Source organism: Anas acuta, chromosome 3, assembly GCF_963932015.1.
Source record: "Anas acuta chromosome 3, bAnaAcu1.1, whole genome shotgun sequence".
NCBI lineage: Eukaryota > Metazoa > Chordata > Aves > Anseriformes > Anatidae > Anas > Anas acuta.
The window spans coordinates 20,076,958-20,103,834 of record NC_088981.1 but is presented as its reverse complement, the minus strand read 5'-3'; the positions used below and the strand labels follow the sequence as shown (position 1 = coordinate 20,103,834).

The 26,877-nt window shown below is 39.8% G+C and overlaps 1 protein-coding gene across 22 annotated transcripts in view; it reads left to right on the top strand.

Moving 5' to 3' along the window:
- Positions 1-26,877, top strand: part of ESRRG (estrogen related receptor gamma) — a 405,024-nt gene that overhangs the window by 151,733 nt on the left and 226,414 nt on the right. For 7 of the 22 annotated variants that reach the window (XM_068675996.1, XM_068675994.1, XM_068675990.1 and 4 more), the window contains one exon: positions 19,697-19,850. The exons of 10 other annotated variants lie outside the window; for them this stretch is intronic. In XM_068675996.1, the coding sequence (XP_068532097.1) occupies positions 19,816-19,850 (35 nt within the window). In that variant the 5' untranslated portion in view covers positions 19,697-19,815. The remainder of the gene's footprint in view (positions 1-19,696; positions 19,851-26,877) is intronic. 5 more of the 22 variants (XM_068676012.1, XM_068676000.1, XM_068676001.1 and 2 more) reach the window with 1 other exon arrangement.

Genomic DNA, 26,877 nt, shown 5'->3' with positions numbered 1-26,877 from the left:
AGTAGGGCTTATGGGCATCCTTGAAGTTAGGCAAGTAAGATCCTGAATAATGGTGCGTTTAAAGTATATTCTTAACAGTTATTTTGAGCTGAAAACTCCTCCAAGTTTTTGAGGTGTCTTCATGGTGAGAGATGGATTTTTGAGACTGTAGTTGTATTGCTGCTACGCATGCATCATGGTCTTAGAAATGTCATTTAACCTTTCTTTCACCTAATTTATATACCTTTAAAACAGGTATAACAACACCTACTTCTTAGAGGTTTTGTGAGAATAAATGAATAGTGAACTGCTTTGAAACACTTTTCTGAAAGTTATTACAGAGGTACCAAGTAGTGCAATTGTTCATGTCTATAATACTGTCTATAAATACTAGTGGTTTGAAAGCACAGTTTGTTTATTAAAAAAAAAAAAAAAAGTTAAATATGCGTGTGTGTATATTCCAGGGTGCAAACCGGAAAATATTGCTGTAAAACTAGGTCTTAAGCTGCCTGACAGAGGGCACAGGAAAAAAACACCTTTAAGAGAAGTTACCTTTACTCTAAATTAACATTGTGAATGTGCTTAATTTTGAACAAACCTTATGACCCCTTTCTCTGTCCATACTTGTCCCTAGAAGATTGGGAGAAAAAAACTTATTACCACACTGGCTTCATCCTCTTGCCTTGGGCATTTTATACAGTGTTCCAGAAAGCATAAACCAGGAGGAAAAAATAAAAAGTGTTTATTTTTAAATGTGAAACTATGTGGACAATATTATTGTTGCATTTCTTGAGATGTGTCCAGAATTCAAACCTGGAAGCAATAGACATGCAAGAGTGAAATTAGCCCTAGACAGTTAATAAATTCTGAGCAGAGATGCATAAATCAGTGAGGGTATTTTTCAAACTTTTTCTTTTTCCAAAGGGTGGGCATGGGGGAAGGGAAATGTCTTTGGAGAATTGTTTTCTATCAGTTCAGAAAATAGAGAAAAGAATTCAGCAATACCCAGTGCTGGTTAGCAGATTGTCATTTTTGGGTTTGATGTTCCTGGGTTTAATTGTCTTTCATGTGAACAATGGCAGGAGCTCTCTAGTGTGCCATGCGAGCATGATAAAAGGGGGCCGTTCTTGCATAGCAATGCCTTTTTTTTATTATTAGCGTAAAAAATTAGCAAGCTGGAAGTCGTTAGAAGGAGTTCCATTGGCATTAATTGTAATGCAGCCTGAATTTGTTTGCAGACCAGTGCGGCAAGACAATAGCAGCAGGGAAAAAAAAGCAATATTAATAGCCTTTTACTTATTGTATCATTTTAGTGAGCCTTAATAAGGTGTCTGCTGTCAACTGGAATTTATTAAAATAAAAAAAAAAGACATGGTAATTGATGTATTGCAGTAAGTATGGATGAGGGCTCAACTTGATTAATGTATGAGTTGGCTTTTTAAGGCATTTTAAAAAGGCTTCTTAACTGGGTCTTAAGAGACTGGCACAAGCCCACTGTAAACTACCTCATTGCAGTTGGAAAACAGCCTGACAGCTGCTGATGTCTCCTGTGGCTTTGCTTTTTTTTTTCTGATCAGAGAAAACTGAAGTAATATAGTCCTCGTCAATAATTGCAGTGCTTAAAAATCTTATAAAGGGATTTCTATTCTTCCCTCCGGAGATAACTTTTCAAAGGTTAAATTAGTTTTACTTGTGTGTGCTTCAAATATTTCAGCTCCCAATAAGGATCAAGTTTTGTTTTAAATAAACTGCTAGTTTGTGTGTTGCATTGGATTAACACCTTGCTGAATACTGTCTATTTCAGTATGAGATGGACACTACAAAGCCTTCAGTTTATGTCTAGCTGCAGTCCCCTAGAAAAGCTTCAAGATATTGACTCACTTGGTTAGTTTATTTCAGAGGTGGGTTTTCATTTTTCTTTTCATGTTTCATGCTCTTGAGCTTCACTTGAATTTGTCAACTCTGGTGTGCGATCATATTACTGAATGTAACTTCAAAAAGTAAGAGTAGAATGATTTGCATAGAGGCCTAAGAGACTTAAGGACCTTGATACATCTGATTTCACTGTGCACGTTAATTTCAAGAAGGTCTCAGCTTAATATATGCTGTCCAGGGTCTTCTAATCTAAAAAGCTATTAGAGAGCATCCAAAGGAGGGCTACAAAGATGGTGAAGACGGAAAGACATATGAGGAGCGTCTGAGGTCCCTTGGTTTGTTCAGCCCAGGGCAGAGCAGGCTGAGGGGAGGCCTCATGGCGGCCTGCAGCTCCCTCAGGAGGGGAGTGGAGGGGCAGGCGCTGAGCTCTGCTCTCTGGGGACAGCGACAGGACCCGAGGGAATGGCATGGAGCTGGGACAGGGGAGGGTCAGGCTGGGGGTTAGGGAAAGGGTCTGCACCCAGGAGGTGGTCGGTCACTGGGACAGGTTCCCCAGGGCAGTGGTGATGGCACCGAGACTGCTGGACCTCAAGAAGCATTTGAACAGCACTCTCATACACTGTGTTTTTCTGGTGGTCCTGTGTGGAGCCATGATCTGGATCCAATGATCCTTGAGGGTCCCTTCCAACTAGAGATATTCTATGATTCTGTACTGCCAAAATCCCGAAGGTTATGCAATAACAGTAAGACTCTAATGTATGTGATATTGCTATCTCATGTAGATTATGAGGAAAATGTTTTGTAGGAGTACAGATTGTAGAACAGCAATGTTTCTGTAACTATATGTAGTTTTTTGTCTTAAACAGCCTATTTCATTCTGGGTCAAATAACAAATATTTGGCACACTGAATAGAGAAGTTGCTTATACTTATCTGGCATTTAAGTTGTGTTTATCAGCTAGTCAGTGAGCATAAAGGTAAATATGTTATGTAGAGCGGATGGAGGTATCACCTATAGAAATAGTTCAGTTAATCTGAATAAATATGTTCTGTATTTTCTGTTGGGGTCACAGGGAGCCTTAGGTGGAAGGTAAAGTGACAGTGACTAGTTTTATTAAAAATTTCCAAATTTGTCTCCTAGGATAATAGGTGACTTTGTCCTGGCTAGACTAATCAAGGTTCTTTCTGTAACATTGTCCCCATCACTGCCGCAAATGTCATCCAAGTAGATATCAAAGTCAAAGGGAGAGAAACAGACTTTTAATTTGTCACAGTAGCATGTTGTCCTTCCTGATAGCTCTGGGTCTTTCCCAGAGGAAGTGCTTATGCTTTGTTATGGATGTAAGCTTTATTAGTATAGACGTCATCAGGTTCAAGTGTTAGGAAAAGCTTCTGCCCGCTAACAAAGGCCATGGCCTCGGATAATGCAACTGTTCATCAGTGTAGTTGATGCTCTACTTTTCTCCTTGGATTTTTTTTGGATATACTGATGGTGCTTGGAGATCTGTGCAATGAGATTCTCCCTCTCTGAAGGCTAAAAAGCAGGACTCAAGTACTCTGATTTTAGTACTTGCATTTTGCGTTGGATCAAGACACTTGCCAGAGAAAAGCCTAGTCAAAGCCATTTCTGAAACTTTTGTGTAGCCTATAGTCAGTTCATCCACAAACTGCCATATATGATTAATACTTCCTTTAAAATTTCTTTCTCAGACTTCAGATACCAGAAGGGCAGCAGCACAGCATACACATTTGCAGCAGGTTTGCTATTAAATTCGATTGTTACGTAGTTCTGAGTTTCAGCTTCTTTTTATGTTCTAAGTATGAATTTTAATTTATTTCCATGGAGGCTACTGTCTGGTTGAGAGATACAACTGAGGGGTGATTTTCTGGGAACTTCCTTCTCATGTCACTTTTATGTTATCCAACAACACTTCCCTTTCCAGTAACTGCTATATAAAACCATTCTTTCTCTTGTTCCATGACATCAAATCAGACAAAACTTGAACAAGTGGATAGTGATGTAACATTGCATTACTTGCAATGCTTATTCAAGTTCCATAGTAAGCCTGGTGACAGCCCAAGCCTTCCAGTCCCAAGCAATGCTCTAGTGGCTCCAATATGTCATTCAGGACAATATTTAAATACTAACATCTTAGATATTTACTCTTCTAGTTACACCACCGTGGCAGATGCTGCAGTGGTCCAGCATAATATCTCTGTGATCTATGCAAAAAAAAAAAAACATGCTGTCCCAATGGTTTCTTCGTTTAGCCTAACTCATAGTTTACATAATAATTCACTTCAAGGTCTGATTCACCTCAAGTCATTTTCTCCTTCTCATCCCCTTCTCTCCTTCAGTTTTAGGCATAGGCTCTCTGAAATTTGTTCCTGAATATACCCAAAGGTTGCAAGCATTTGAAAGCTAAGTGTGGATTCTGATCAAAATTTTACAAATGGCTTCCATTTTATTAAGGAGTCAGATTGAAGACCATTAATAAAATGGAAACTCTGCAGCTTAATCTAACCTTGATATATTTCCAGACTAATGCATCTGCTTATAGCCCTGTCACCGCTGGATCTGAGCACTGAGAGCACTGTTGAATACATTTTCATACCTTTGCATTTTTTTTTTCCTATCCCAAGTTAGGCCAATTCTCAGCTGTTCTGCACATCTTTCTTTCTCTGACTTCGACTAAAATTTGAATAGCCTTGCTAGCTTTTATTTGATACTGTGTTTCATACTAAACGTAGTTTGTTTAGTGGAAGAGGAGTGATGCAGAAGGGAGATTTGAACTCATTGAAGATTTTGGAGGTAAACAAGACTTGGTGCTATACAGTTTAGTTGTCTGTGAGAAGCATTACTCTGATGAGCAACATCATAGCACAACCACATCGAAATTATAAATATTGGTGGTGAATGAGCATTATGACATTACTTTAGTTTCACCTGGTAAACCAAGGAAAACAATACAGCATGTGGGAATAGGAAGGAAAGTGGGTTGTTCTAGTTATGAATTGTTTGGCTTGGCTGTGCCATGTGTACCAGTATACAATTTCACACAACAAACCTGTAGTCCCAGACATCTTCAGGGCTGGGCCACATACAATATTTCACTTTCACAGCATTTTGGTTTCCTACTATGTTTGGCTCTGCTTCTACTTTGCTCTGAGCTTTGCGAACCTTGTGTGTGGACTCTTTCCCACACCCCAAGAATTCGGTGTCCCCAGTTAATGTATGGAAGTAACCTCACATGCTTAGTAGGCTGCAGATATGTTGCAAATCTGACAATGAATTTATCACTGACTTGTGGATTATCCCTGAATGGTAATTACCACATGATTATAAAATAGCATTAATTACTATAATTATTTTATAGTTCTGATTAGAAAGGAAGTTGTATTGCAGGTGTTACAGAGCAGGTGTTTCTCTAGAAGTTCAAAACATGCTTGTCCCAACTCTTAGGTTGAACCTAGCAAATGGAGTCAAAAATTGGCTTTGCAACATTGACCAAAGTCTTGGGGATGGTCATAAATTCCTCTCACATTTGCAGTTTTCAAGGTGTATGCTTGACAAAGCCCAGTTTGCTCTCTTGTTTGGGTATCGTTACAAATCCTCATGCAAAAAGTCCTTTCACTGGAACTGAAGGAGGCCTCACCTCACTCACTACTATGAAACACAAATCTCTGATTTCTTCTGCTAGAAGTGGCCTCTCATTATTACGTGAGTAAAAATACAGATGATCTCTGCCAGACACAGAGACTAGGTGTCTATGCTGACACATCAATACAAAGAACTGTTATCACAGGAAAATTTCTCCTCCTAAACCTGGACTTAAACTAATATGAATAGACACACAAAGGCCCCAGTGAGTGACCTTTGTTCACACAAGAATATGTCTGCTCAGGGTTTTCTTAGTTCATGTTAATTGATTGCCTGATGGGATTGATTAACTAATTGATTTACTGTGGTTTGTGGTTTAGTACAGGGTTTGGCCTAGGGTAGGCTTCAAAAGTTTTTGATGTGGAATAGCAATTTGGGAAATACCCTCACTAGCAGCAATAGTCTTTTTGAATGCTACCCCAATGTCTTATGCTGGAGGAATCCCATTGCAGAAAGTATTAAAACCTAGCACGAGTAATACTTTACAGGCTGGGTTAGAGTGAAGCAGTCTGAGCAGTGAATTTTTTCAGTGTATTTGTTAACTCATATTAATTTTGTATAAGTACATATCAAATTCGTTTTGGGAATGCCTGTATGTAAATTATCTATCTTCTCTCTTATTATTTTGCAGGCAATGAGGGAGAAATTACTGACAGAGTCTGTGTTCAAAATTTTTGTTCCTCTCCTCTTGCTTTAGGAGTGTGGGGTCTTAATCATTATTCTCTCTCCCACTTGCCATGGTGCACATATACTTGAGCAGTTTTTACTGTGGAGGTGCAGAGAAAGAATGAAAACCTTAATATGAGACAACTCTTTCAGCAAAGAGTACCTCTGATGCTTTTGATAACACACATTTGGAATAACCGCTGCCTCTTGGCAAAATATGCCATTATATGTGAGACACTGAAACCAAAATTTAGGTTACGTATGTCAGCTTGAAAGCTGTTCTAAGTTTCTGGTGTACGCAGTTAAAATGTCTGTCCTGTTCCTTAAGTAAACTCACTTCAAAGAAATCATGCCATAGACCTACGGTGAGGGCGCAATAGACTTTCTCTTCACACTCTGGGCATTTCCCGGTACTTAAGAGACCTAGAAAAAATAAATATATATATTTCCTATTAACCTGTTTTGAAAATAGTCTTCCCATATCAAAGCATGTTTAAAAAGCAGATTGCATTTGATAGCAGTAACTAAAATGCAGTAAGAAGCAGCCTTTTGATCTGTTGCAAATAAACTCTTTTGCAGATAAATATGTTACAAGTGTATTTTTGTTCATTTGCTATCAAATTTAATAACAACCAGTGGAATTGAGTTCAACCAAAATGGTTCCGTATCAGACTTTGAATACATACTTTTAAATATTAAAAGATAATGATTTGTATGGCATTGTTATATAATGCATTTCTTGTCTTCTCTTGTGTGCATGTGACGAATTCCAGTCGATAAGCCCAGGACTCTGGAGTCAGTTGTCTGGCTAGTTATTAAGATTAAGATAAGTACTGAGAACGGAAAGATACAGTGCATTGTACTGCCCTTATGGGACTGGGCCACCTCGGATTCCAAGTGTAAACAATGAATTAGTTCTCCCTGGCTTATTTCAAACCTGAGGTGTACACTGTAAATATTTGTGAAATACGATGGAAAGAGTGTGGAAAGATTTTTTTATTATTATTTTTTTATCCATTACATATTATTACTAAAAAGCAAACCTTACCTCCCCCCATCATTATAACTCATCTGTAAAATCCAAGACCAATTTCTGTTAGTTAATTAAGAAAAATAACTTTTTTTTTTCTCCTTATCTAAGCTGAGTTAAAAATAAAAGAGAGAGAGGGAGACACATTTGGAAATACTTCATGCTGAATGTGCTGCTACAATAACAACACAGTTAAGGCTCGCACAGCAAAGCTCAGTAAGGGTGTGGGGGCAGGGGTGTGGGGGGGACACAGGACAATGAGGGCTGGAAGACCTGAAGTACAGAACGCTGAAGTCAATGAAAAGTCTCCATATGACTTCAATACATTCTGGATCAGGTCCAAAAAGAAAGTTAGTGAGCTGTGTTGTGTCTCTGCGGTAGAGTCCTAAGGGCATCACGCTGTCTTTTCCAAAGGGCGATAGGGAAAAAGTTTAGACAAATATTTCCTCAAGCTCAGTTGCTAATTCTAACTAACTATAATAAACATGAGCTTTACTATGAATTTTTACCCAATTCTTTCAGGAGAGCAAAATTTTAATTTGTCTGTGAGATCACTAGAGGAGTGATAAAAAGCAGTAATTTAGAAAGTATATCACAGCTACGTGCTGTGCAACGTAGACCACTGGGTAGCAATTAATTTTTGTTAATGAATTTAAAACTGGATGTATGGAAACGGTTATATGAAATGTATACACTGCTAAACAGCTAACTAGTCCTTGGGGCTTGCATTTTCATTATCTGTATGTAAATCACTTCAACGAGCATGATCTAATGAATCAAAAACTACTCTGAAATTTGAATTGATATCTGCAAGATACTGTTGCTTTTATTTTCTTAAATCCTTACACCATGCATCGTCATGTGGCCCTACAATGAAGCTATGTCTGTCCTCTGATTAATCACCTCCTATGTGGAATTAGTTTGTAGGTTTTGTTGTGCTTCACAAAGATTATTTCTAAACTCTAGGAATTTTCCATGTTAGTGGGGAAGGGAAATTAAAGAACACTGAAACACATTCAAGAGAAACAAGGAGCACCGCTGAATGGTTCCCAGGGATCCCTCCCGTATCTACTGTTTTTTATGCAGTGGAAAATAAAAATAAACAAACATACACAGTTAACTGTGAAAGGCTACCTGACAAAAGCATGTGAACTGCTTTTCCTTGAGAGTCAGGAAGTTGTATTGCTGAATTAGAAGCTGTCTCTTTCCTTCATATGCCAGTTAAATCATTGTGCTTCCTTAGCTCCCTGAAGGTATACGCTGTGATTTCCTCTTAACCAGCACTGAAGATAAATAGCTCCTGTATCTTTCTGTTTACAGTTATCTTAAGCAAACCCAAAATTAAAGCACAATCACTGTGGAATCAGTTTCTTATGGAATCCTGAATGTAGGACCAAAAGTTGGAATATCTCTAGAAGGAGGTATATATGTACAGAATGTAAAAAGTGTGTGTTTATAATACATTGTATATGTACGTTATAACTTCAGTTATTAATAGACCTGGAGAAACTGAGTAATTAAAACAGTATCTAAATGTGATGTGCTGTAACCAGATAAATTAAATTTACAGAGTGCACTGGAATATCTGGAATACCACACTCCATTTCCCTCCCCTTTTTTTCCACAGCCTGGTCTTTATATCGTGGCTGTGTTTGTTCCAGTTAGCTGCAAGTGAGAAACCACTGCCGAGGTTGCTGAAATGTCAGTGCTGCATAGGCTGAGGGCAAAACTGGATGGAATTCCCTGCTATAACACTAATTATCAAAACTCATATGATACGAGAGGAAAGCGCGTGCAGCCTTTATGCTGCATGCTGCAGTCTAACAGAGGTGGTGGCTGGATAACTCTACAAACAACCCTATGCCCCGAGCTATTTTAGACATAAGTGTAGTCTCTGGCACACACGTACAGTTTTATGCGTACGGTTTATATTCATGGAGTACGCTTGAAACCAGCTACATGTTTTAGTTGAACTCTGGATGGTCTGAAATACCCAGGTAGTTAGCATTCCTGCCAATTTGATATGATTGAGACCTTTACTTGAACTGACCTCAGAAGGAATAGAAGACTAATTGAGGCGGCCCTGGTTCTAGCTCTCTGGAGGTGTAAAACACTGCAAATGGTATCTGGTGCATGCATAAAAAGGTTTACATAGTGCAAGAGGGCTATGGGAAGGAAAAGAAAGATTTCTCTTTCGCTGTTTCTCAACAGCCTTCCCCCCTATTCCCCAACAAAGCTTCAAGAAAAAGTAACTTTATTCCTGTCTTAATGTCATTGTGTGGTAAAATAAGGAGGAAAAAAACAAAACACAACAAAACAAACAAAAAAAACAACACCACCCAAACAAAGTAGAAGGTAAAATTAGGACAGTACTTGGGTGCCTCTGCCTGAGGCTGTAATTAAAGCTAACTAGATAAAAAGAGATATTCTGCCTCAGATTTATGCTCTGAGGAGAGGAAAAAAAAAAAAAAAAAAGGCTGAAAGTGAAATACAGCAAAAGAAACCCGTAATTCCAATGTATTCAACTCACCCATCAGAAGAAATGGCATTAATTCAGGTACCCAATTACTGTAATGTGGTTCAGAGCACCTCAATAGGTGTTTCAATCTCAAGCCAGGACTAACATTTGTAATCCTTTAAATGCACTTAAGAAATTGATGTTACAGCCCCACAATCTGTTAGGGGCCTTGCTTCCTGGCTGATTGCAAAGTATCCCACCATTAATTGGATCATCAGAATGTGATCCGCGTCCTGGTCCTCGGATTATGTAAGACTGACTTTGCTCTGACGCGCTGAACCAGAGGCTTCTTTTGCTGGATATTTTGACCCTTAATGTAGATAAGTGGTATTTTTCATCAATCTTAGCTTGCATTAAAAAAGGGAAATGTCAATTCAATGTGGGGCGTTTAACTTAATTCAACATCTTTTAATTTAATACCTTGGAAAAGTTAGTTCGTCTCCGACCTGCCGGAGACTTGTGCTGATGGAATGGTTTGTGGAGCAGGGCTGGAGGCACTTCGTTCCCACTCCATGGTATGGTTGGGTCCCAAAAGTCTCTTCCTGCTTCGTGCCTGTGTGAAAGGAAAAGAGAAACAAAGTGCCCCTCGATGCTGGTTTGCCACATCAGTAATGAGTTTCCTCAACTCCTTTGGACTGTTCCCTAATGACCACTCTCTGCACCTGAGGGAAAACAGACACAAAATTAATTCTGTCTGTATGGCACTGTTCATCTCGGGCTTCAGGTTTCCTTGATTTTTTTTGTGGTTTAGGATGGTTTGATTAATTCACTCGCTATTTTTAATGGTGCTAAAATAACAGCTGGCATGGAAATCCTCTGCATGTGCTAGACCTAAAATCCTATTGAAAGCAAGGGAGATGTCTCCTGATAGGAGGCAGCGTTATTTCAAAAAAATTATCACTGGAAAGTATGAGACGTATAATTTTTTATTTATTTATTTATTTATTTATTTTTCCTAGTAATGCGTCATAAAACCCTCTTGATACTTCTTCGTATGGAATGTGTTTGTCCCAGTGGTACAGACAGGGCTTCGAAGATGACTGCAGCAAAGTTTTTTGACAAACACAGTAAGCTTCCCAGTTCTCTGGGCATTGCAGTGAGCATCCAATTCATTTGACTTTTAACATGGTTTTGGGAAAACTTTTGTGGTATTGGTCTCCTGGTTGTTAGGAGGAAAGGTGGTGAAATGAAGAGAGTTAACGTTCAGATTCATGGCCATGGCTTGTCAGTTCTTAATGTCTTTCCTGCAACTGATGCTTAATAATCCCAAGTATAGCAATATAGATACATATAGTATGCTGTAGCATTCACTATCAGAACCTGTCTTTTTCTGTGTTTCAGAGGAAAAGCAAGAAGCAAGCTCTTTTCCACTGTGTCATTGTCAGAAACAGAAATCTGTCTGATTTAGGCCTCTTTTTTCTTTTTTTCCTCCTGCCAAGTTCTCATTTCTGTTTTTCCAACTTTCTCCTCTCCCTGCTCTTCATTCAGAGAAGTCATTCAAAAATACTGCCACGCTGTGGGCCAGAAAAAATGCCAAGGCCCAGTAATGGTGAGGGAGCAGTAGAGTTTCTTGTTTCACTGTCATCTTCTAGAGCTGTGGAGGTCTTGAAGACCTTTAGAGGTCTGTAAAACATTACAAGTTGAAAAAAACAAGCTTCTGAGGCAGTGCTTTCTGTTTCACGAGAAACATGTACAATCCAAAGGAGAACTGGAGTGAAGAGGGTGGTTCTTGAGTTTCTCCCACTTTTCTGCGGGGCAAGGACCAATTAAGAGTGTGACATGTAGGATAAAAATGAGACAAATTTGAGTCAAGGAGTTTAAATAGGAGGTCTGGGACAGTCTGATTAGACACCTCATCCATACAGCTTTTGTAGTCACTGAAGATGTGAATCTTTATAGTGTCAGAGAATCTGACTCCACCTTTGCTCAGTGCTAACTAGATTTTGTAGATTAGCAGAATACCTAGGTTCATCTTCTCCATGGATTTACAGGGAGAATAACCACATATGTACAAAACGGCTTTTAGTTAGAGGTACTTTGTGATTTTGAGCCCAGGTGGTAAGAGAATTGGTTTGGCATTTTGAGTGGATGACTGTTTATTAACAACCAATTGTGCCCTGGTCAGGAGAAGGCTTTCTGTTGTTGGTTTGGGTCCACGTGAGGTAGCTGTTCCTCATGTGAGGTATGTTGCTCATACGTAAGTACCTGACCTTGCTGTTTTTTTCCTCCTGCTTTCTTCTTGATATGAAGTGAATAGGCAGGTAGATATATACGGTTCCAGTCTGCCAAATTGGCACTAGAGGTGATATGGTGCTATGCTAGGACAGGATAACCTTAGGTTTAGGCTCCTGGCTGGAGCAGAAGAAACATATATTCAGTCCCTAGCAGCTGCCTGGCTAGTCCCTGTAAATTATACTATGTATTGGTCATGGTGGTCTTCTCTCTTTGAACCTGTGTGGTTCCTGGCGTAGGAAGATTTCATCTGCAACAGTAGATGCTGATGAAAAATAAATAAGAGCCCTGGCTAGAGATTCCTATAAACAGGTGACAAGCTTTCAAAAAAAATAGTTCTTCTCTACCAGACCTTTTTCATGTTACAGTATTTGAACCTCTCCTTGAAAGTATTTGAATGAGATTTGGACTGTTCTCCTTGGAACTGCGTCCACAGATGAAGAATGTGAGTTCATGTTTCAGCACTATACTCAGTGAACTAACATGCAATGTAGTATACCCCAAAATGTATACCTACATATCATTCGTGAGGGAATTACACCTATCTAAGCTTAAATATTTTAGAAAACGATGTTGAAGGAAGTTCACTTGGCCATATGCAGACCTGGTATAAAAGGAATCACCTTTCCTGAAGGGAGTGAAGTTGTAGCTCCTTCGATCAGATTGAAACTTATCTCAGAGACTTCCAGATAAACATTAGCCTCATACTCAGTTCATTCAACAACAACACAAAGCTCTTTTATGAAAGGAGAAATATGAAGTAGGTAAGCCTGTAATTACTTTGGCCATAGAACAAACATAAAGTTTCTTCCTGCTTGCAAGGGCCTAACCTTCTGGAGGTAGGGTAGGATCTGGGATATCTCCAGCATTGATAGTGTTCCTATAGCAGCTGCATTTTCCAGCACACTTTATACCAGCACAAGATGCTTCTGAGTTTCTCTGCTACATGGAGGGGAGAGGAAAGCTGCAGGTTGTGGTTCTGCCTTCCTGGGCAATTGATCTGTAACACAGACACTGTATCTTGGGGTGTTTTGCTGCATAGAGTTGCACTGCAAGTGCGTCACTTCCCATCTGTTTAATTGGAGCCTTGGGTGATACTTCTCTGCTGCTTTATCCCCAGACAGAAAGCTGATCTACGTTTTTGCTTTAAGTACACTACAAGGTTGGAAAGTAAAGTTGAGTTTGCAGTGAAGCAGATATATTGGCTTCCCATGCTTTGAAGACAAATGGAGTCTCATCCATCGCTGCTATACCAGTATGCTGGTGCTGTTTCAGGCTGCTTTGGGTTAGGATTTCAGTTTGCCCTTCCTTCCTAATGGGGTCCCTTGGTGGAGAATGCCATCCAAGTGCAGGATGGATGAGGTGCCCTAAGGACCTGTATCAGGCTTGCCTTTTAAGCAGTGCCTTGCTGAACTGTGAACTGGGGTTTTCTTGAAGTGCTGTGTGAGGATATGAATTCAACTTTGAGACTAAAAAGGGAACAAATACTACATATGACAGCATGTGTCAGCTTGAAAACACACAGCATTCAGTGGCAGTATTAATATGCATCTAAAATGATTTTCCTGTGGTGTCTTGAGTGTTTCTCAGGGGCCCCTTTCTTTGTTCTAAATCCCTGTGGAACCGGCAGAGAAAAATGGCTGGTGCGCTTGCTTCGGCCACCGTCAGAGATGAGCTTGCGGCTGAATTAATTCTGTTCTCTCTAATGACCGGCAGTTACCTCATTGCCAGGGAAATGGCCCCCTCCGCCTGCAGAGCCGTAGCAACTCAGTGTCATTACGCAGGACAGCGCATTTGTCTGATACAGGCTGCCCCGAACACTGAAGGCGATTCTGCTTGCCTGGATCTGGCAGAGGAGCAGATGAAACTTGCCTGTCCCGTGATCCCATGATGTGCTGTGTGTCAGAAGCGTGCACCTCCACTGAATGGCTTTGTCCTTCGCAGTGTGAACCCAGTGCTTCCCTCACGCTGTGGGGGGAAAGGATTTAAGAGAAGTGAGCACGTTGAAATGAACCTGTGTGCTGTATCCATTGCAATCAGATTCTCATATGGTTTCGTGGTTCCCTGAGGAACCCCAGGTGGATATGTATAAATACCGAATTGGGCAGTTGTTTTCTTGTATGGGGTGTGTGTGTGTGTGCAAATTTCTTCAGGATTTCTTCAGGCGATGTTGACTGTAGACCCTCCTATACAGTGGTGCAGAGAAGAGGCACTGTTTCCGTTTCCCAAACCTACACTCACTATGAATTCTACCTATGACATTTGTTGGATGCTATTATAAAAGGGTGGGATGAAAAGTGTCCTACAATGGAGCTATGGTCAGTCTATTCTGATACGTTGCAATAGCTCACGGGTATTAGGGTGTGAAGCCGAGCAAGTGTGTCTTAAGTGGCTGATCTGGGTTTCAGCATTAAGCCCAGCTGCTCCTTCACACACTCTGTAAAATTACAGTATTTTACAGAGTAATGGCCTCACGTAAGGAAGCAATGTGAATCACAGGCGAACTGCTCCGGGATGGTGAGCACTCTCCCTGCCCTTGCCTTTCTCCTCCCAGTCTCTCACTCTCCTTTTTTAATTTCCTTCCCTCAACTCTTTGCAACACAGGTAGACACGTTCCAGTGTGACTCTGAGGAGGCTGCTACATTCTCGTTAGTCTGGTTCTCTTATTTGATTTTACTGTCTTTTTCACCTTGTCTGCTTAAGAAGCCCATGCTGCTTCAAGTAGCTTTGAATGCACCAGTAAATGCATGTTGCAGAGTGAGAAGTGAAATAGAGAATGTGTCTTCACCCAAGATTTGGAAGTGGTAGGAAATGACCTTTTGCACTTCTTTTGCTTTTTAGATCTTTAAGCCCTAAGCCACCCTAAATCTACTGTCCCTATAAAAAGCTGCATTTTAAAAGTCTTTAGGAGGCTTGCTGACCTTGCAACCTACTTTGTAAGGAGTCTGCACCCACAGCTATTAAACAAAATTAATTTCAGCACTTTTAAATTGTTAATCTTGCAAAAGACAACTTGCTTGCTCTCCAGTGATCCCACAGGTCGTCATTCTGTGAGCTGCAAGCCATCACCAGGGTTCACGGCTCTGAACATCATCAGTCTGCTCGTGGCCTCCCAAATGCCTTGCAAAATTAATTCCTCTGCCCTCCACTTTTCCTCCCCTAGCAGCTCTCTGAGATCTGGGCGCTTGGTGAGCTCTCCACAGGTAGCAGCCCTTCACTGGTAGCTGCACCACAGGTTATTCTCGTTTTAAGGTTACTCTGTCCTAAATCAGTGCTTCCGATCCTCAACTCACGGTAATGAACTTTGGGCAGCAGGACACTAATTCAGGTAGGAAATGACAGTTTTACTGTTCAGAGTGCTAGCTTTTCTATCGCAGGGGCAACGTCTCTTGTAAGTTAAGTTTCTCCATCCCCATGGGGCAAATGTTTTACCAGCTACTAATTTATTTTGTATCCTTTTATGTGATTTTTTTTCTGTCTGTGGAACTTGGAAATGTTGCCTTTTTTCCTCCTTGTAGTGATATGTGTGGATGCACAGAGGGTGGGGGAAAAAGCGAGTGCTGTATCTGGTATTATCATGCCTGGTTGTCCCTGCTCCTTCCACCTCTTTTGTCTCTGCCACTCAAGCCAATTTCAGCCATCCGCCGACTCTCATTTGGGATAATAGCCTCTCTTTTTACTGTTGTCTTGTCATGTTTGATTCGGCAGCACAAGGGTTTTAAATTAGCCAAAACGTTTGCATGCTGGGCTTACTCGGCTGCCACTACCAGTTGTGGATCCACTAAACCACTTGATGCTGAAATTGATGATTGCTCGGAAGGAATAAGAAATTGTTGGTGGCTACCGGGAAGATTCATTCACGCCGGGCCCCTTTTAAGCAACATAGGGGGAGGGAGAGAGAGATTTCCTTCATTTTCCCGCTGCCTGGCTGGTGGCTGTATTGTCCTTGTGCCAGGTTCCTGCTGAGTGATTACAGTCTTGCTAGGCTGCGTAGTTCCTGTGATTTCAAAATAAAAACAGAATAAAAAAAAAAAAAAAAGAGGGGAGAGAAGAAAGGTGGGGGGATAAAACTCCAAAGATTTGCAGTTAAATCCAGGAGCAGAATTGTTATATTTTAACTCACTGGCCACTTCTTTGTTTTCTGTTTGATATATTCCCCCAGCCAGAAGTTCACCTGTTAGAAGTTTTACCCAGCAGGAGACTCTATATTGGCCTGCTTGGGTTGGTGATGCTAAACCACAGCTTGACTGTAAGCAGGTTTTAATATTCTCTAGATGAGAAATGAGCCCATCATTAATGGGCTCTGAAATCACCAAGAAAACTTCTAATAACAGCCCTCATGCACGGCAAAATACCTTTTACTTGTTTATACTAGGGTTTAAAGATATGGAGGGCTAGAATTTATAAGGGAAAAGAAAGAAAGAAAAAAAAAAACAGCTTGACAAACTGTCTATAGAAAAATAAAATGATTGAAACTATAGAATTCAATGTTTTGTCAATTTCAGTGACTAGGGATGTGCTTATGTCTTAGAACTATATACAGTCACTTATGAAAAGTGAAAGACGAATTTTCTCAGTGGAGTAGATTTGGTTTCCTTTACAAGGGAGAGTATGTTTTGGCTTTCTTCAGGAATATTATAGTATTACCTTCTGGGTTATGGCAATAATTGGTAATTCAGGTAGCCAGATAGTACATGTACAATGGCTCAGCATTTCCAGATAAAGGCAAATACTACCTAACAGAGAATAGTAGCAATTATAATTAAATAAATAAAAAAAGTATCTTTGCCATTTATGTTAGTTCCCAGCCATTAAGAAGTGTGGCTTCAAAATTTACAATGCATTACACAGTGTCACAAATAATACCCTAAATATATTACAGGCAGGAATACGACTGCGCAGCATCCAAGCCAACAAAGATGTTCTCATTTGATCTAATATTGCTAACATTATTATTAGTAATATTCTGGCACTTTCTTTCCTGATTACTAAGCCACATGTTCTCTTGTGTAAGATGCCCTTTTTCTGCTTAAAAAAAAAAAAAAAAAATCATCCTGTAAATTTGAAGCTGCTGGCATGTAGCTTTATTTCTCTCTTGTATGTAATAAATCTTGAAGAAATCATGTGAATGACGAAAGCTCTAAAAATACAAATCTAAGTAAGAGGGCAAATCTCAGGGGCCCGGCAGTGGAGTGCTGGCGCGGCAGGTTTCTGTTTGTGCCAGTTAACGGGAGTTTGGGAACTCGAGTGGCCACAATGGGTTTAGTCCTGTTATCTGTCTCTGACCACTGCACTGCTCAGAATTGCTGATTTCTCAGCAAAATCGTGACAGATGTGTTGCAAGGAAATGTATTGGTGGAGTAGCTGGTGAGACAGTTAATGCAGAGGATAATAAGTAGCTAAGGCTATGTCCTCCAGCAGACTTTGATGTGTTTTGATAATATATGGGATGGGTCAATCTGCCCTATTAGCAAATGTAGCCAGTTTACGCTCTACATACAAACTAGAGATTTGATAAAGCACTAAATTAGTTTTCACAAGGTATTAGATGTTAGATACTTAATGGGATCATCATGCTTTTGCTACACTTGGTTAAAATGTGTTCTGTAGCAGAGGCATGAGGCAGCATGACATTTCACCAGGAGAGGAAGCGTGTCTTGTGACTGAATCACGAGCCGGGGAATTATGAAGTCCAGCATTGCTCGGCTCCTGGGTTACCCTCTGGGTGATTTACTAGAGTTTTCTCTTCTTGCATCTGCAGAATAACATCGTGTCCTTCCCTTTTTGCTTTACCTCGCTGTGAAGTTGAAGCCATCGATGTTTGTGAAGTGTTGTTTATTTGTTTATCCTTGGATGCAAAGTGTTGTAAGGTGTGAGTAATCGTAATTCTGTGAAGTGCTTCCTCCCTAAGAGACTAATACCATCCAGCTCAGGAGGTGCAGACATTTAGGTCCCTAAACCTAAGAGCAGAGAAGTTACCAGTTCAGATGTATTCAATCAAATTTGAATAAGACTCCTTTGCAAAGCATGAAAGAAGAGTTTGAGGGGTTTTGTGTAGTGCTCCCCAGCCGCATCCTGCGTTCACTCTGTGCCACTGTTTATGAGGTAGTTTAGTGAAGCCAATTCAAAAATACATTGGTAAGATATGGCATGTGGGGACAAGTGTCCTTCCCTACAAATGCTGGTGCCTACTTTACCAGTGGGGAACTTAGGAAAAAGAAAGCAACCTTTGCAGGCCCCCATGCAGGTCAGTCTTCAAAGTGGGCCTTGTTTGAGTGCTCTCCTCACCTGGGCTTCAGTCCCTTCTGGTTGCTGGTACTGGTTTTATAAGCTTGGTTCTTCAGTATCAAAGAAAGGGATGTAAAATTACTTTTTTTTTTTTTTTTTTTCTTTAAGTTCTGTGTTTTTTGTCTTGTTAAATAAAAACCTGAGACTGCTGACAAGAGTGTATGCTCACAGCTAACTTCAGAAAGTTGCTTTAAAATCCATCCTGTATTTGTTTTTTGTCACATGAGAATGTTTTAAGTATAACTTTTCCTATTGCTATTTTTTCCAAAGGTTTATAGATACTGTTCTTAATTACATTTGCAATGCATAACACTGTTTTCTCTAACATCTTACTACTTATAAAAGTAGCCTGTCCCAAGTGAAAGAGACTTTTTGTGAAATGCATCAAGAGTGTCACATATGAAATTATCCTGCTTGAAAGCACAGAGGTTGCATCCCAATATAGATCACGGTGGAAAATGACTCAAAATTAACTGACGGCTTCTCTCCTACTTGCACCCCTCCCCAGTCTGTTTTATAGTTGGGCTGTGGTAGGAAACGTATTGTGTATGGTGGCATTTTAGGCTACTGCTACTAATAATCCCTTTGGGTGTTTCATTAGCGCATTATTTATAGGATCGCGAAAGGGCATCCGCTCTGCTTCACGGTGCTACCCGTGTCCCGACGACTGAACAGATTTTCTGAAGCACGGGGTCATGGCCATGTGCTCACCAGTCCTCGGGTCCCACTCCCCTGCTAAGCAATGCTTTGGGCTTGAAAACCCGCTTTTTAAACCCAAAGAGGCAGGGACGAGTATGGGTGTGGGAAGTCTCATAGACGAGGCTTGCCTGTAGACTTTGCCTTGTAACACCTCATAAGCCTGCACCTGACAAGCTACTCGCAGCCGGTGGGCTGTGTTTTTCCTAATAAATTCCTTTTTGAACCCACTTGTTAGTCAGGCGCTGTGCTCACTAACTACAGCAAGGGCCCTGTGTCTTGGGCATAAATTACTCTTGTGTGCCACTGTCTCTGAGCAGCCCCCCAGTTATGGATTACTTTGTTCTCGACTTGACAGGAACATAATTAGAGCTGTTGATGAAATCTACCAAATTGTTCCTCCGTGGCCTCAATGGTCAGGAAATTTGGCTGAGTCGTATTTGTCACAGACGTAAAGGCTCTAAACACTTCATATTAACTATGTTATTAATGTGCCCTCTAATCTGTCCGCGAATTGGTAACACTCGGAGTGAGCTTGTGCTCTAATAGCACCTTGTGATGAATACATTGTAATGCTGCTAAAAAAGTTTCTGGAGGGTGGAAAAAGAAAATGTTAATCAAAAGTGAATATTTCTCTGCTGTTTCTTTTTATGCTCATGTTTTTTGTTATGCATATTTTTGTTTGTTTGATTTCTGTTTTTAATAGAGATTCATTTAGGCTTTACATTGACGGACCCTTTTTTGTTCTATAGGATTTGCTGACATTTTGGCTGTTTCATTGCCAGAGGAGGCTTTGTGTGTCCCAAAGGAAGTGAGTGATCTGGCCATAACAAATCCTGCCAAAATATTTTAACACCGTTACGATTTTCTAATGCAATGCGTAGTGAATGTGACTAGAAAAGGATGGTGAGTTGATGAAGGGGATTCGTGCCCTCTCCTGTGCACTTGTCTGGTGAAACGTGCTGGCAGGAGCCTCTGGGGTGGTGGGAGAGCGCAGCCAGGAGCCTGTGGTTTGCCTCTCGAAGCGTATCGCTTCAGAGGGATGAAGTGTGAGCTGCTGCTGCAAGCTGACGTGTCAAATGTGGGTCCTGCTCGTGAACTTTACAAGAGTCCAGGGTGGTCGGATGCGGGGTTTTAGTTGTTGATGTTAAATAAATGCATTTTGGCTGCTGTAACTGTGCAGTAATTTAAAACAAGGAAACGTGCTAGGTACTTGCAGATGAGAAAGATCTTAGTGGCTGACTGTCCTCGAAGCTCACAAGCCACTATCTGGGGTAAAACACACTCTCCACTGCAAAACAAAGGGAGATGCCAAATTTCAGCATGGGTCTGACGATCATTGAGGTGGTTCTTAACTATTTGGGCAACTGTGCCTAGAGAAAGTGTTAAAGCACAAAAATGCTTAATTAGGAATTTTCACATGTAGCGTTCAGGGGATGATGATTCTGACAATGTAATATTTAGAGTTGAGCTGGAAGTATGGGAAAACAATAACTTAGATCCTCGAGCTATTCTCTAAAGAAGCAGGTAAATTAGCTTCTGCTTTTCTAATATCTTAGTGATTTGCTTATATTAAATTTAGCGTCCATTCCCCCGATTCTCCCCCTTCTGCCCCCCCCCACCCCAAAAAAAAAAACCAACAACAAAAAAAAACACCTCCTAACCTTGCAAAACATAACAGAGTTGAAAATGACGGCTGTTATTCTGCAGTCAGCATGTCTTGTCCCCAGTGTACACCATGCTGGACTACTCCTACCTGGTTTCTAGGATAAACTCACTTTTCTTTGGTCACTCTAAATTCGCATACATAAGAAGAAGCAAAGCAGCTGACCACCCCTGCCAGCAAATTTTGCTGAAAGGGAGAAAGCCAACAAGAAATAGAAAAGTAGAGCATGCCTGCAGCTTTGGATGTTGCTCCATGTGAACTGATCCTTGTGCTTTCACTGCACGGTCCTTACTTGCTGACTGCTGAGCTGCTTGCAAGACTGACTTGTGTTGTCAGGTGCTCAGACCGACCCAAATACGTTCCAGCCTCTCACTGGTGATGACTTTTCCCATTCCAATGTTTCCCTGTCGGCTTGTCTTTGAACACAGAACAGAGTTGCAGGGTCCCATGCTCATCTCCAAAGCCCTTGATCAGTTTTTGCTGGGCCTGCTCCATGCAGCCCAGTTCCTGGGGGCAATGATGTTGCTGCCACCAAGCAGGAAGTGTTAACCTGGGGGTTAGGGCTTATTTAGAGATTTCAGTCTATGATCTTAATGTTCGTAAATGAAATGGGAATCTAACTCTGTACCTTTCTCATGCAAATCAATCTATTTCTAGTAATGAGCAATTTAAGGTGGTTTTTTTTTTTTTTTAATATGTAGTTGCCATCTCTGGAAATCAGGATCAGAATTCAGGATGCTCAAATTAGGTGTTAGTGCATGCAGATACTCTGATGACTCTATTATTAGAATAAAGTAGACCAGTACTTTCCCTGTATCTGTTTCTTTTCACTGCTTTTGTCTCTTCTTTCTCAGTTCATTTTGTCTAAATTTTTCTTTTGTTCTTTAATTTCACCCTTTAATTCATTTTTACCAAAACCATGGGAATTTGGAGGGCTTTCTAAATTAGATCACATTACTTACAGCATGTTGAAAACTGAATTCCGTATTCTTTTGACATAGTCTTGTTTTTATCACTACTTTGAAATGGTATATTATTTGGGATATTGATACCCAGAAACACACTTTATGCTGTCCTGGCTCTATTTCATTGGTCTTTCACTACTAATAATTATTCTTTAAATAAGAGAGCACCACATTATCCTTGAACACTTCTATTTTTCTGTTTATTTTCAGTTTGTTGTGGGAACATCATGATATGCATTCTGTATATCCAAATCTGACTTTCTTTGTGAAGTAGACTGAAATGTATCATGAGAAGAGCACCCCAAGAATAACCTTAATTCTGCTTTCACTTCTTGTTTAAGAGTAGAAAGCAAAAATACTTCTGCAGAAACCAAGCTGGTTTGAGGGGAGGGGAGAGCAGGGGGATAATATCAGATTTGGGCCCTGGAATATTCATTTGATAAACACTGCGTGATCTTACAGTGTCAGCTATGGAGAGCATTTGCTAGTAGATGGTCATGTTTGAAATCAGGACTCATAGTTAATGATAAGAAACAGGCTTATCACTTCGTAAACTCTAGGACAGCCTGTTTTCTTTTCCAAACATTTAAATTGCTTGGCTGTTTTATGTATTAAAACCCAATTATAACTTAAAGGGTATTTCAAAGAAGTTTCAAAGGTGTTTCCTTCAGGAACTGTACCTAGACTGAAGCCTAATCTCTGAGTAGTTCATATGCTTAACTGCATCTCTTCTGTATTGTTTGTTTGTTTTTTTCTGGTAAGATAAGGTTTTGAAGAGTCTTCATTACTGGACTGGCCCATGCAAATCTTTAACAGCCAATACCACCAAATTTACACGCATTTGTACAAATGTGCACACACAAGCAACCCTCACTCCTCCCAGCACACACTTTTACAAATCATTCTGTAAACTTTTTCAAAACATGCTTTGTGTTGAGGAAAATGTGTAACCTAAAATTAGCAAAATGAAATCCCAGTGTGGCTCTCAAACTCCAGAATACAGTTTAAAAATGTTTTATTTTCTTTCTCTTTAGATATAGCAACAAAGGAAAAGTAAAGGTTTATTCCATCACTTTTCTTCTGCTATGCTACACAGACTGTATGCAAAACAAATTGTGAGAAATAAAAAGCAAAGAGTCCTGCAGGATGAGTCGTACATTGGCAGGAGTTCTGCTAGTGGGATGTATGTGCTGCTAGATGGACAAGCTTAAGTGCAGCCTTCATGGTTCTCAGTGCTCACTTAGTACTTGAGCTGACATGGTATATATTGGTGGTATTCTCCTTCTGAAAATTGCCACTGAATGTGTAAATCCTCACCATTTCTCAGAGTATAGCTGCAAACGTGATTTGGCAGAAAGTCCAGTTATGAAGCTGCATGGTACTTGACCTACATGAAGTCATAATGTTGCAAAGGGAAAAAAAAAATACTGTCCAACAGAATAATAATTTAGATTATTTCTTTGGATGCTGATTTCTCAGCGGAAATGTATATGTGCATCCAATCACACTCTTCTTGATGAAGAAGTGACCACTGTAATTGTATACATTGCAGTAGCTAGGGAGTGTTTTACAAGATGAAGACCAAAAAGGTGCACATGAAACTAACCCCATTACGTGACTGCTTAGCAAAGCAATGCTTTTGCTCAATGTTTTTACTGAGTGTAGGAAGCTATTTCTACTGCATTTCTAACACCTGTTGGGAGTTAATAGAGCAGTGTTTGGTAACTGTGATGTTCCCTGATCGATGCTTAGTTGCCTGTGGATAGCAAGGAGTTGAAAAGAATGTTCTTAAGATGGAGAAATCCCACTTTAAAGGCCAAATGAGAGAGAATAATGTTCTGATTTAACATCAGAAACAGCTTTCTAAAGACTACTGTGGGCATAGGGTCCCCATATAGGGGAAGAAAAAAAAAAAAGGCAGTTTGTGTTTAACAAAAAGAAATAAAATAAAAGGGGCATATGCAGTTGCTCACCCTTCTCACTGTGTGCCTTGCACTGGAGCTGAAGTTGAGATAGTCTGCTGCTTCTCTTTGTGAAGAGACTGGATGAATTAAAGTTCGCAGAGATATTAGTATTTACTAAGTAAAGTCATACTTGTCAATAGCTCCTCTTGCTAGATATTTAAAGTTCAAGTGCTTGTTTGCTTTAGTTAAGTGCTCTGAAGTGCTTTGAAGCATTGGCCCATTTATATAAACAAATAGAGAAACTCTCTGATAGTCTTCCCAGTGTGTTACCCAATATTTGGTTATCCTTCCTCAAGTCTGAAAAAGAATTGCACTAGCAACTTCTGATACATGTGAGTCTTTGTTAATGAAGTATTATATTAGATCATTTGAACACACATTGTCTGTGTTAAATACATTTTTCTGTCGCACGCAACCATGAAGAAATAGAGGGAAGTCAATAGCTCAGAAAGAGATTTATCCAGAACTTAAATGTGACATAAGAAGCTGAAAGCCTGAATTCCTTTTAGAGTATTTTAAGTAGCAAGTTAATACTATACTTCTCTCATATTTTCTGTCTTCCTGCTCAGCTGTGCTAATTCAAGAGTCTCTTTCAGTTCTGAGAGTAGTGCAACTAAATTTGAGCAGGTTCCCAAACCATGGGAAAATCCTGTTCACATGTGTATGGCCTTTCAGAGAAAAAGAGGGAACTACCAATGTTAAAAAAAGATTGTGAAGGTGTTTCCATGCTTCCCATAGTGTTTTGTGTTCATGTTGTAGTGCATCCCAGCTAGTAGTCCTCATGGTAGCAGCTGTCCCATGATGACGGTGCTCTTCTGTAGAAATATCCCTTGGCCTAATGATAATTTTGTGATACCGAAAGCCTAGGAACATCATAAAATTCTATATTGAAAGTTATTAAAAATCAGCAAGCCAAATCCTCTTTCATATGTATAAAAAATATTTTTTTACATATTCAGATGTATAAAAATAAGCCTTATTTGGAAGAACCCCTGGACAGAAGTTATTCTGTAAGGTCAAGGCAGTTCAGTTCCAGAAGCAAACTGGATGTTGTCAGAACCTAACCCCCCAAAAGTGCAACATAACATGATCATAGAGATGTGGATGGTTGACATCTAACTAAAAAGGCACCTTTGATTAAGAAGAAAATAGTTTGCCCTAATAATTTTGATCTGCATGTGTTTTCTTTTTATGTACATTGTCTATGAGATTCAGAGGGTGTTATAAGCAAGTGGATTTAGAGCTGTTGCTAATTTAAGCTGCATTTAATAAAACACAAGTTTGAGGTATCTTACAAATCAGTGAATGTGGCATAGTTGGAAGATTGCTTTTGTCAAGTTTGATTAGCTCAAAGAGAAACCTTTTCTAAATATTGGTTGTGAGATTAATCAGGCAATGTAAGACCTTGAATTATTCCTCATCACAGGAAAACAATGTAATGTATTATCTTGTCTGATGACAGGAAAATGTAACTTGTGAGTATTTAAAATTTATGTTTTAAAGATTGGACTGAAGTAAAAACTTTCAGGCCATTTTCTTTTAAAAAATGACTTGTTATTTCCCATATTATGTTTTACTTTCCATTGCGTATTCCCATACTACAAGCTGATAGTACCAACATCATTACAATGAAAGATGTTCTCATTATTGACTCCATTCTCAGTTAATTATAAGTTTGTCGTGTTTTAATGAGTAGGATTAAACTTTCATATTCCAAATATATGTCTCATGTTGCTTGCTTAGAACCTTTCCAAAGAAGACGGTTGAACCATTTCCCTGAATAGTGTGAACAAGAAATATTTTGTTTCCTTACACTAAAAAGTGTTTACAGTGTTAACAAACATTTGCAGAAAAGCTTTAGTACCTCTTTCTTGGAACAAAGTTTGGAAATTTGGGCAAAGCCTTTCCTATTCTTTTCTAGCTTTCTGTCACAAGCAGAAGTTAAATTCACTGAAATAAAGACTCACTAATCCTGTAAACAGAGGATTGCAGGAGGAAGAATGCTTGTGTATTTCAAGTATACCCTAATTTTTAGAGGCTGCCCTTTATTCCTCTTTAATAAATCTCTGCCTCCTTCTATAGTCTTAAAAATAAAAATAAAAAATAAGTGATACTTTGTACCTGTACTTAATTGCCCTCTCTTTTAAAATGTGGTATGTTTGCAGCAACTCCTTATACCTTTCAGATTTAGATGTAGTCCAACACAGCTCTGCAGGGAGTCTGTCAGTCTTTCTCTCCGAAGTTCAATGTGCATTAACAGAGCCTGTTTGCTCATTATATTTTCTAGCAGAAGTTTTATGCTTCATCTTCTTTTCCTTCCACAACTCCAACACCCTACTCACCCATACAGATCAAGTCCTTTCTCAGAATGCTTGTTCTTTTGCTTACGTGCCTATAAAGCAACATAAGGAGGATGGATATGTTCTAGCCCTGCCATTGCTGGAGTGTTCCTGCTGATTTCAGTATGGCCATGATTTTTTTCTCAAATCTATTGGTAATAGGTGCATATTGCTAACAGGTATATAACAGGTATATAACAATAAGCACAGACCCTTTTAAGAAGGCATTTATGACGATATGGGTAGGTTCTGGCACCATGGCTGCATAAATCACAGCAGGCTCTTACCAAAGGGTGCAGATCCTTACCAAAAAGTAAATCTTTCATTAAATACTTTTTACATTGCTCATTTAATCTGTAGCAAATTAAAACAATAATCTTGCAATTTCAATAGCAATTTCAATTAATATTATGGCTTGGCTAATATCACATGAGCATAATTTGAAGGGGGTTAAATCAGTGTGCCCCTCACCACGTATGAACCCAAAGTCCTGGACAATGTTGGGCAGCAGTCTCCAGCCCAGACCATTTCTCTTGAGGCCTGTTAGTGCAAATAGCATGCAGCTACATTTGATTATTCAGGCTTCAGGAGGATGTGTCTCTGGTCTCATTTACCAGATTGGCTTCTAAGCACTGTCACCTGGCCTGGCACCCCTTTACCTAGCAGAGCTGTGACAAGATCTGTTATGGTGGGCAAAGAAGTCTCTTGCTGCATGTGGCCACTGCCACATCACAGAGAGGCACCTTTCTTTAGCAACTCCACATCAGTATTATTGTTACAAAGGCCTCACGTTTGGTTGCATTTGTTTTATGCCTAACCTGTCAGTGGTGTTGATGCCCTGAAGCCTGATCAAGGAGTTAAACTTGTACAAAACCTGCTTGATCCAAAGCTTTGCACATCAGTTTAGTTTGGTGTGAATCTCTTCATAGTGCTGTTTGGAGGAGCATGTGTTGCTCTGTTGTGGCTTTTGCACTACTGAAGGTGAGCTCCTGCATGGCA